This window comes from Hemibagrus wyckioides, linkage group LG01 (assembly GCF_019097595.1).
Source record: "Hemibagrus wyckioides isolate EC202008001 linkage group LG01, SWU_Hwy_1.0, whole genome shotgun sequence".
NCBI lineage: Eukaryota > Metazoa > Chordata > Actinopteri > Siluriformes > Bagridae > Hemibagrus > Hemibagrus wyckioides.
The window spans coordinates 13,304,915-13,315,778 of record NC_080710.1 but is presented as its reverse complement, the minus strand read 5'-3'; the positions used below and the strand labels follow the sequence as shown (position 1 = coordinate 13,315,778).

General features: G+C 36.8%; 1 protein-coding gene across 1 annotated transcript; it reads right to left on the bottom strand.

Moving 5' to 3' along the window:
• Window positions 1-2,010: 2,010 nt before the first annotated feature.
• On the bottom strand, window positions 2,011-10,625 carry hibadhb (3-hydroxyisobutyrate dehydrogenase b). Its single transcript, XM_058396702.1, has 8 exons — window positions 10,486-10,625; window positions 9,772-9,929; window positions 9,362-9,471; window positions 8,526-8,647; window positions 4,598-4,731; window positions 4,410-4,486; window positions 4,039-4,195; window positions 2,011-3,770 (listed from the first exon to the last, which is right to left on the bottom strand). Exons 1-8 carry the CDS (start codon window positions 10,553-10,555, stop codon window positions 3,612-3,614), a joined length of 987 nt encoding a protein of 328 aa, XP_058252685.1. The 5' UTR covers window positions 10,556-10,625; the 3' UTR covers window positions 2,011-3,611.
• Between the last annotated feature and the right edge of the window lie 239 nt (window positions 10,626-10,864).

Here is a 10,864-nt window from a genome sequence, read left to right as displayed (position 1 = left end):
ATATGTGGAGAAAAAATAATATAAAAATTGTGACGAAGTACACATTAATAATCGGATAACCGGAACTGCATTCCTTTCCTTGCATGAATAAATAGACACTACCTGTTTGAAATGCGATGTGAAAAAGTCACATAATGTGTGTTGTAATTATACACATATATAGTGCGTGACAATTTGCATAAGGGCTTCTAATTTGGATGAAATAAGTACTAAAAAACAATAATAATCGAAAAAGCAAGTTGCCACCTATACCAAAAGCAAGTTGCCACCCATACCAGTTTCACCTATTATTGTAGGGGAAATGTTTTGGTACCCGTAAAAATATGCTCACGGGTTGTGTAATCAACTGTGATTTTGTTTATAATGTCAGTCTGAATTGTTGCTCCAAGTCTCTCTCTCTCTCTCTCTCTCTCTCTCTCTCTCTCTCTCTCTCTCTCTCTCTATTTCTCCTTCCCTCCCTCCCTCCCCTGTCTGTCTGTCTCTCTCTTTGTTTGACATTGGTGGTATGCAAGGAGTGCAAAGGTGAGAAAATGAAAGGAGAGTTCCCGTTAAGCCTGTTTGGGTTTGTCATTCCAATCTTTACAGTGCACTTGCTCTGTAGAACAATGTCAAAACCAAAATTTACAGATTTAAGTATAAATACAAGCCAGTCCCTAGTACACACGGATTCTCTTTTCCACTTTTCTTCCAAACTCAATGAGTGGAAACATGATTACTTCATCTATGAAATGTAATGGAAGTGCCAGTCGTACTGCAGTGCACGATCCACGCGCACGGTTTGCATTAGGTTGATTTGTAACCAGGATGAAATAAATGTTTATATAAATATGCAGCATTATTGGTTCGTAGTATATCCACAAGTATATTTGCTTGATTATATAGACGACTTATATAGTTCAATCTGTATACATTTGTTTAAAGTATTTGGAGCCTAAAATTGACATATTTGGTGCAATCTGGACTGAGCTACCTAAATCCAACCGTGTGCGTGTCGCGTGAGCAGAATTCCCAATCCAACCCCTACACCCCCACCCCCGTGCCACTACAAACACCCCGCCTACCACAATATATCCACACAAAAGACACATCAGACAACTTATTTCCCTACAAAAACGAGAAAACATGAAAGCAGCTTTACCCAAATGAAACATAATAACTTACTATTGGACCCGAGGTACTACTGAAATCAGGAGCGAATATCAAACCTAGTATTAGAAATAACTTGAATCGGGGATAACGTTAGTTTAAATTTAACAGTTTATGAAGCCCGAAATGAGTTTTGTTGAAATTAATTGACTGTTAACTATAAATACAATTGTGTAAGAATTTTATTAACTTCATTCATATAAACTAGAGTTACTTTGGTCAGCAGACTAACACTGGTTAGCAACTTTCTTTTGTTTAAGTGCCTAAAACGTGTTAAAGTATTACCTGCATATTGTCCAGAAAAATACTATTTAAATCCATTAAACTAGGATGCAAATTAAGTTTAATGTAAACAAATCATACATTTCTTGCAGTTGCATGTCTTTTATTTTTCGGTTGCACATTCAGTTGCAAATAATTTTTGTATGCCATGATAGTTCAATATGTATTTGCTTTAGTGTTCTATGCATGTTTTGTTGTAATATTTTATTCATTTCTTAGGCAAATACATTAAAAATGGGTGATTATTTATACTCTGAAGCACGTGAGCCTTTACTCTGCAATTATCTGAAACTAAATTCTAACATAAAATCTGACAAATTGCCTTAAAATCATTTTCAATTGTTGGGAAAAAAAAACAACTTTCGTTCGGAGGCGTTTATCTTTGCACATGTAAAAAATATTTACATGGCCCAAACCCATAATTTACATTTATTGATTGAAAACATAGTGAAAGGCGGGTGCTGGAAGAATAGTTAAGTTTGGGTAAATTGCATTTGACAGTCAAGTACATACTTTTGCCTTTATCATGAAACGAAAGAAAAAACAACACCTTTAATAGAAAAGAAATGTAAGCGCTTGAAGTCAGTTAAAGTTCAATCATTTTAATCAAACATAGTGTCGTATTGAATAGATGTTGTCCTGTTTACATGCTACTTGGACCCCTAGTCTTAAGATGTTCAGTAACGAAAAGGCTTTTGATATTTATGCTTACTCAATTTAATTACCATGATAATTTTAGGGACCATAAAGTTGAAATATAGAATAACTAGTGCAACTTTACACAGAAGCGAATTGATCATTGATTCTTATTTTTCTATTTCCTGGCTGTTCCCAAAGTAATCATGTCAGAACTGCGATTATGTTATGCCTTAATTAAATGGCAGGACAGTGCAATTACAGGAGATGAAATATGATGGCGCTTTCACTCTTTCTAGTCTATTTGATCCGAATTTAACGAAATTAATGTATTTGATTCTGTTTCAAAAAGCACATATTGAAAAGAAAAAAAAAACAACACTAATAAATTAGCAAAACAACTCTTAATGAAGGACAGACATGGCTGAAATCAGACTCGCAAAACGTTTTCATTAATTTGGCCGAAATAATGAGACGGATAATCTTGAGATATTAATCTAATATTAATATTAATCTCAGATATGGAGAAAATATGTCTGAAATCCCAAAAATCACAGAGCATGGAGAACCTGTGATGAACAAATGATTAGATACAATTATATAAATCATTTTCCAAAACTATTTCATGTATACATACAGCTTTTCTTTTGTTTTGGTTACCTGGTCCAAATATCAAAAAACAAAAAAACAAAATCACACTTCTGCTCAGTGATAATCCATAATATGGGAATTAATGGGAAGTTTGGCAATGGCAATCAAGACACTGACCAAGCAGCAGAACTCATAAAAACCATGAGAACAGATTATTTGGCATTCATTAGTTAGTGTTAGACTGGAATTTAAGCATAACCTGGAGGAAACCAGCTTTCATTGTCAGAACACATTTCTTTCTGCTTTAATTTCAGAGTAGAGACATAAGATTTATGACATGCAGACACAACTGCAAACCTGTTACACATGACAGCAATTACTCTGAAAAAAAGAAGAAAAAAGAAAAGAAAAAAACCATTACCATTTAAAACAGAAAAAAAGAGCAAGTGCTACAGAAAGTTAGTATAAGGTATGTTGTGTCTTAGCTAGCTCAAGCAAAGGAGTGTTTATATTTAGTAGAGTCTAAATGTGCCACTTCCCCATTGGAGCTGCTGCCAGTTCATTCAGCTGAAAACCATAAGAGCAATTCCAACATGACCACACATATAACTGAAAGTCAGACTACAAGACACAATGCTACAGAATCTGATAAAAAAAAGAAAGAAAAAGAAACAAAGTAACTACTGCCTCAGATTCACAGTGTCAAGAGTTAAACATGGGAACATGGTGTGTACAGGGCAGGCCCAAACAGGTAACATGATTCCAGAGACAAGGACTGAACATCTTTAGATTTATACATTCATTTCCTATGTTCTACTTGTTCACTCATTTGACTTCATACACCTGAAGTCTTCGGGATCACACAGGTTATTGTTGCATTATGTGCAAATGTTACTCTCGCCAGGTCTTGGTACGGCAGGAGAGTAGGATTAGGCCACAATAGTAAGTGACACCCCCTACTGGCCCTCCTCTTCACGCAGGAACTGGAAGACAGAGGAGAAGTCCTTGCTGGCATAACCACGTGCACACATCATGCGATAGATCTGATGAGCTAGTGAACCCAGTGGAACCGGAGTCTTTGTATTTGTTGCTGTGTTCTGTGCAAGTCCCAGATCCTGCAGTAAAACATGATTTTATTTTAAGGAATTATTGATTCACATCATCGTTTCAAAATTTATTAAAGCAAAATGTCAGAGATCGGGTCACCGGAACAAGCTAAACATTAAAAGTACATACACATGCTACAAATAAATTTAATACAGTATTTGTTTTAAAAAACAGACAAAATCTTGGTTTACTACAAGTTAGTGTTAACTGGGAAAGTATGAATGAGAGCAAAAGAGAGACAGAAAGAAACAAGGAAACAAAACAGACAGATTCTACCTTAGCCATTAGTGTGGTTCCAAACCCCCCTTGATAGTTATTGGCTGAAGGCACTCCCTCCATCACTCCAGGAACAGGATTATAGGTGTCACTGGACCAGCAGCGGCCTGAGCTCATGTTGAGTATTTTTGCCAGAAGCTTGGGATCGAGCCCCAGCCTGTCAGAGGAGACCAAACCTGAAACTACTTATACTGCTTAGTTTGTCTGAGATCAATAGTTTCTACAAACATGCAAATAAAAAGTAATAATAAAGTAACCTGGCCAAAAATCGAACCTAAATGCACACGCTGAGTAAGAGTGATATATAGCATTTTCACTGTCATATTTTATTCTCTCACCTTCAATATAAAACTAAAATTGCCCAACTATACCTGATGCCTAAGTTCATGGTCTCAGCAGTGCCAATCATTCCTATTGCCAACAGCATGTTGTTACAGATCTTAGCAGCCTGTTCAGAGAAGATGAGAAACAGAGGATTACACAAATACAACATAACTCACAGCTTCTGACATACAAATGAACAAGAAGAGCAACACCAAATGCACAGTCAGAGGCATACCTGTCCTGTGCCAACCTGACCACAGTACACTACATTGGCTCCCATGCAGCTTAGTAACTCCTTGGCTGCTGTGAATTCTTCCTCCGCTCCTCCCACCATGAAGGTCAGCTTACCAGAAGTGGCGGCTCCGACACCTGCGCCAATCAGAAAACTGCCTTGTGAAAGTGGTACTTAATTAAGTCATACCTAGTTGATCTTATAAAGGGCTTTTAAATTAAATTCTAATTGCATTTTTGAGTAGGTCCAGGATTAATATTACTACAGAGCCCTTAATGCTATTACCGTTTGCTGTTTCCTCACTAAAATCCCAGACAAAGCCCTTCATATGATGGGTTAGATCTGCAGTGCAGGACTCGCAAGAACATGGCTATATGTATAATATAAAATATAGAGTGTTTTCTTTTTAATTTCAGCAAACGAAGCCAACTCTTAACACTGGTTAAAAGTCAAATGTCTGTCTTTCCAAAAATCTGCCAGCAAAGACATAAAATAATGCATGTTAACCTAAATCACCTTAGATTTTAGTACAATTTGAAAACACCTGCAAATTTCAATGCATAGTTGTCACTGCAGGTCCAATGAACATTAAGGTTACAGTATACAGCAGTTATAAATAAATAATAAATAACAAACATGTTAGGAATAAAGAAACTGAGCACTTCTGTGGTTCTTCACTTTAACTCCATCTCAGGGCCTTAATTACACAGGCAGGGAAAAAGTTCTATAATTACAGCAGTGCAGCTCCATCTACTTTCACACACGGATGAAGGTGACGTCATGTTCAGTTTTGTTGTGGCTCACTTTTCATTACGGATGGTTCACAGGCACAAGGGTAGAGCTGAGAATAATGTCTACTAGAGGGGCTAAGTACAGAGACTGAGCAGGTTTGTGGAATTCTTACGACTGTTTCGCACCCAAAAGCCGTTTCAGCGGCGCCCATGCCAAACCATGCTGACGCAGTCTTGTCGGGAGAGGCAACAATTTAAGGAAAGAAAACTAGTAGCGTGCTGTTGTTTACGTGCCGAAAAGCCAGAGGCAACAACTTCCTGATTAAAAGGGCCATAAAGCACAGAGTGGGTGCTGGCTCAGTATAAGAACCGGCTGTCTTAGAACATGAGGTAGCCATTGCACCTCAGCCAAGCCTATAAGAAAAGAAGGATGTACTACAGTAACTGCCAGAATTACTTAAAAATGTTAACTTTTTGTGTGTGTGTGTGTTTGTGTATGTGTTGATGCTTGTGTATAGTGAGAGTGGCTTATGCCTGTCACTGCAGGTGTCCAACATTTGTAGCGAAAACAGGAAAATACATGAAAACAGGATAAAGGCGTGTACATATCGGCAATGGTTCAAAATTGTGATTTACTATTTCCATTAATATGTAACCTCCCTCAAAGTGGAGTTGAAAGGTTTAAAACTCAAGTGACAACGCTTGGCCTCATTCCCTTGTTGGTCTGGAGATACTGCAGCTTATGTTGGAAGGTCTGCACAATACAATGCAGAACAGTGAGGTTAAGCATATAAAGCAGAACAGCTTTAATCACAGTGCAGTAGAAAAGGGACTGAAAACATAAATATTCATTAATCTGCTGGGGTGGTATCATAAGTGTTGAGGAGCTCAAAGAACATGGGTTGTATTTAGCTTAGAGGAGAACAAAAAAAAAAAGAAAGCATGTATGAAGTGTGCGTGTGAGTACATGATGTATGTGTGTGCATGTATGCGTGTTCAGACCCCAGGAGTCAGTCTGTGGGTGGGAAATTTAATAGCATGAGTCATTTTCAGCAAAGTCTCCATGCATCTCCAACACACTAAAAGCAAACGTTAGTACAGTGGAAACTGGACAGGCCTCTCTCCATGTGTACACGTTATTTCCTTTTTCAAGGAAAATGTTTTCAATGCTCATTTATTTCCAGCCAGCAATTAGTCAGCCTTAAGCAAAAAGAATACTTAACTGTGGAATACTAATCAAATTATTAGATTGTTGCAGTAACCCACTCTGTCACAATCCTCAAATCATTCCTGAACAATTTATGCAGTGTGTCAAGGCCCATTGTCCTGCCACTGCAATTAGGGAATGCCATTGTCATAAAGCAGTGTACTGATCAGCAACAACGTTAAAATCACTCAAATCCTTAAACTTGACCAATTTTCCGCCTTCCAATAAATCAACTTTGTGACATGACTGTCCAGTGATAGAGTGGAGAGCTTATTCTCTCTTATATATAAAGAGTTGTTGCAATACAGAGAAATGTGAAATATGCACCTTGTGTTTGTTATTCAACTTAAAATAATTTTGAACACACAATGAATGGAGCATATCTGTAAATTAACACAAAAGCAAGTGTGTCATATAAACAATGCATCTGAATAACTCACTTCTCAAGATGAATGAACTTAAGGCTCCCAAACAGCATTTTATCATTCATTATGTAGATCACTAAACAATATGAAACATCTCGTGATGCACTCATTTTCATACTCTTTAGTATGAAATCTGACAAATATTTCCAAAAATTTAAAATATGGCAAAAAAAATAAATAAAAAATAAATCCAATCAACCAATTTAGGCGAGCAAAAGACAGGGGGGGGGATATTGCCTTGATGTTCCAGTACTTTCCGAGGGGACTTTATGCATCATAAAACAGATTTGTAAACAATTTCCCAACAATACACTGAATTAAGAAAAACTGTAATGTAAATTTATTAAACACTCAGAACATTCAATAAGACTACCCGCAGATGAATTAGCTCTGATAATAAAAAATAAATCAATATACTGACAAGCAAAATGCGTCTCTTCTTATTGAGCGTGCAATACTGGCTTATGCCATCTGGCGCTTATGTCTACTAACAAACATTAAAGACCACTTTGGTTTTGCCTTATAAATATTTATTTTCATTGAAATAAATACTGTAAAAATTGTCATTAAAAATATCTGGAAATTAAGTGAGGAGAGAAAGGCATTCTTTAAAAATGAATAAATAAAAAGTAAGCATTAGATGTGGATTCAATATTCTTATTCAAGTTTTTTTAATATATATAAAATAGGGATAAAATAGTTTCATAATTTAATTTAATTTAATATTTTTTTTCTACTTTTGTAAAGCTGCTTTGAGACAATGTCCATTGTAAAAGGCGCTATACAGTACAAATAAATTGAATTGAATATGACCTTCAAAACTATCTGAAAATGAAACTATTTGGTTACTAAAAGAATTTAAGTCCAAACTAAAGTCTAAAACTTCCAAAGTCCCTAATTTCTTTGCATTACTTGATATAATCTGTTTTGTTAACTATATTCTAATGGTTTAACCCAGAACAAGAAAATGTGGCAGAGAAAAAAGAAAAAAAGATCTGGAAAACTGATTGTGGTCCAGAATGCTTGTTTATGTTTTGTACCCGGTTATTTTATAGATACTCTATTCTAGAGACAACTAAGATCCTGAGAGCGGATTATCAGTGGGGTTGTCTCAAGGAGATATTTCAATTATGAGACCCACCAACTTAAACATTCGAGAGCTAAACTTGGGAATCAAAGGAGTAATCTTACTTGCACTTTTAAAAATCATGATGCTCCTGGAAAACAAATGAAATTAACAAAATAGTTTGAAGAAAATGAAAATGGAAAATGGAAAAACTGTGTATGAATAAACACACTGAAAACATAAAGGGCACAGAGCCTCTGCCCATACTGCATCATTTACAGAACACTGCTAATTGCCTCTGCATGGACACCACTTATGGTAACGGATGAATCAAAGCTGGATCATGTTTTTTTTCATACTGAGCTTAGGTGGAAAAAAAACAATTTAGGATGAATCACTTCAGTTCAGAACATGTGTGGGTGTGAAAACAATAAAACTCCAGTAAAAACAGTTTTGTCTGGTTTTGGTCACATTAACCACTGTGGTGGGTACATGCTTTTACCTCCAGATACCGGAGCATCCATAAAAACAGCACCCATTTTCTCGGAAGCAACAGCCATTTCCTTGGATACAGCAGGATCAATGGTACTGGAGTCAATGAGCAAAGAGCCTTTCTTCACCTTCCTGTGTAGCAAGAGCAATGAGTATACAAGAGCATAACATGTGGAATTAGTTTTATAGTTTTAAGATCAAGATTCCCAGCTCCCAACTCTTTACTCTGGACAGTATACAGATGAACTATAGCACTGTATAGCTTCATATAAAGCCAAGTTTTACTTAAACAATATTAAGGAGTTCAGATTTTTTACTAAAAGTGGAATATGGTAAAGCATAAAATGTTAAAAAAATAATGTTATACAAAGTTAAATAAAAATTTGGCCTGATTTTAGAATTCTGTTTCATGGTTTGTGTTAATTGTGTTAAAGTGTAATTATTATATCAAGCTCTAATTAAAACATTTGACTTGGCTGTTTGAAGAGCAGAAACTGATCCACACACACCCACCCACCCACACACACACACAGTGACTGATGAATATGTTAGGAAATACTACTAATTTAATTGCAGAAATTCTTTCAAATCAGTTCACGCATGTTATTATCTAACATAATGAACACAGATGACCAGGTTCTATTAATGACAACATAAAAAAAAAAATTCAAGTATAAGACAACAGGCAGCATCAACAATAATTCAGATACACTGGTTACGCATGTCGACTTTTTTATTCTTTTAGCTATTTTATTGAAATCCTTACACCCATAATGATTATCACTTGATGAAACAATGATGAAACTTGTAAAGTCAGGGATATGAAAACACCAAACCCAGGCTTACTTCAGAATGCCGTTGGGACCCGTGTACACATCAATAACATTAGGACTTGATGGCAGCATTGTGATGATGCGGTCTGCCTTGTCTGCCACATCTGCAGGGGTGTCCAAGATCTAAGATCATACAACACAAGAAAAAGTTAAAATTTACAGTAAATACTATCATGGTCTGGGTCACAGGTCAAGATTCACCATCTTGGTAAATCATCAAGCTCATCAGCACGCACACATGCAAACACACACAAACATGGGGAAATTTAACAACTGGACACAATATCGTAAACTCCACAAAGACAGAAACCTGAGATCAGGATTGAACAATGGACTCTGAAGAGCCACCGTCGTTCAATTACCAACATGTTCAACAGCAAAATGTGTAAACAATGTAAGTTATGCACTCATGTCTGATCTCACTTGAGCACCCAGTTCCTGTAGCTCTTTGCATGACTCGGGGAAAACATCTGTAGCAATCACAGGATAGCCGTGTTTGATCAGGTTCTTGGCCATTGGGTTTCCCATATTCCCCAAACCAATGAAGCCCACCTGGGTCTTGGAGGCCATGGATCTGGAGACTGAAACAAAAACCATAACATAATGAACACACACAAATGTCCTGGTGCAAGAGTGATGCCCTTCAGCTAATCTCAAGGTGAACACAGAAAATCAGTAACTTATTTATTTTAGATTTCCAGAGAACAAGGGCGAGTGATTTAAACCCCAGACTTTCTGAAAATCCTGTAGTGCAATCGGATATTGTTTAGTCAGTGAAAAAAATAAAGCAAGCCCATATATTAAGTTGGATTAAACCTAAAGCTTGCTCTTAAATCTGACAAAGCCTAGATATGGAGATAGCGGTAGCCTAACAGATGAACCCGTAACCTGTCAATGACACATTCATGTCACTGACCGTCTTAATGGACAGCAAAAGCTGTTGTAACGCGTTGTAATTAATCGCAGCTCTACAAAGCGCTGAAGTTGCAACTGTGTCTCTATTATTTTAAACACTATGAAATGGGCTAATTTAGAACAGCCTTTTTTTCACACTACACAATTCCCCACACTGCAGAAGATAATTCACAATAGCAGGAAAAACAACGCGCTAAGTGAGATAAACATGACCGAGCATACCCTGCACCGAAGCGACATGGTTATGCCACTTTCCTAAAAGACTGCGAGAGCCCCTTAACAGAGCCGCCATGCTGCCTTACTGCTGCCCTCAGACTTACAGCGCCTGCATTGGACAGCAAATGAATGATGTAACTTCTGTCCATACAGGGTTGAGTTTTCTCACCTTCTCCACCAATGAAAACAAGGTAAAGGCGGGGCATCCTACAGAGCTGTAATCCGATTGGTTATAAAGTATAACAAGCAATATCGAGACTTGCTATGGAGTTCGCTCCAGCGGAAGTGAGGCTTTGCTGCGAGAAAGATTATAAGTTTATAACAATAACAAAGCCACATTTTATATAACTAATGATGATTATGTAATCCTCGCAGGTGTTCACTT

Excerpts from the sequence above, each read along its gene's own strand:
- hibadhb (XM_058396702.1), bottom strand. The coding sequence starts at position 10,555 with ATGGCGGCTCTGTTAAGGGGCTCTCGCAGTCTTTTAGGAAAGTGGCAT. Across the intron at positions 9,930-10,485 it reads CCATGTCGCTTCGGTGCAGG|TCTCCAGATCCATGGCCTCC; the intron begins GTATGCTCGGTC and ends TTTTTGTTTCAG. Across the intron at positions 4,196-4,409 it reads ACCATGAACTTAGGCATCAG|GCTGGGGCTCGATCCCAAGC; the intron begins GTATAGTTGGGC and ends CTCCTCTGACAG.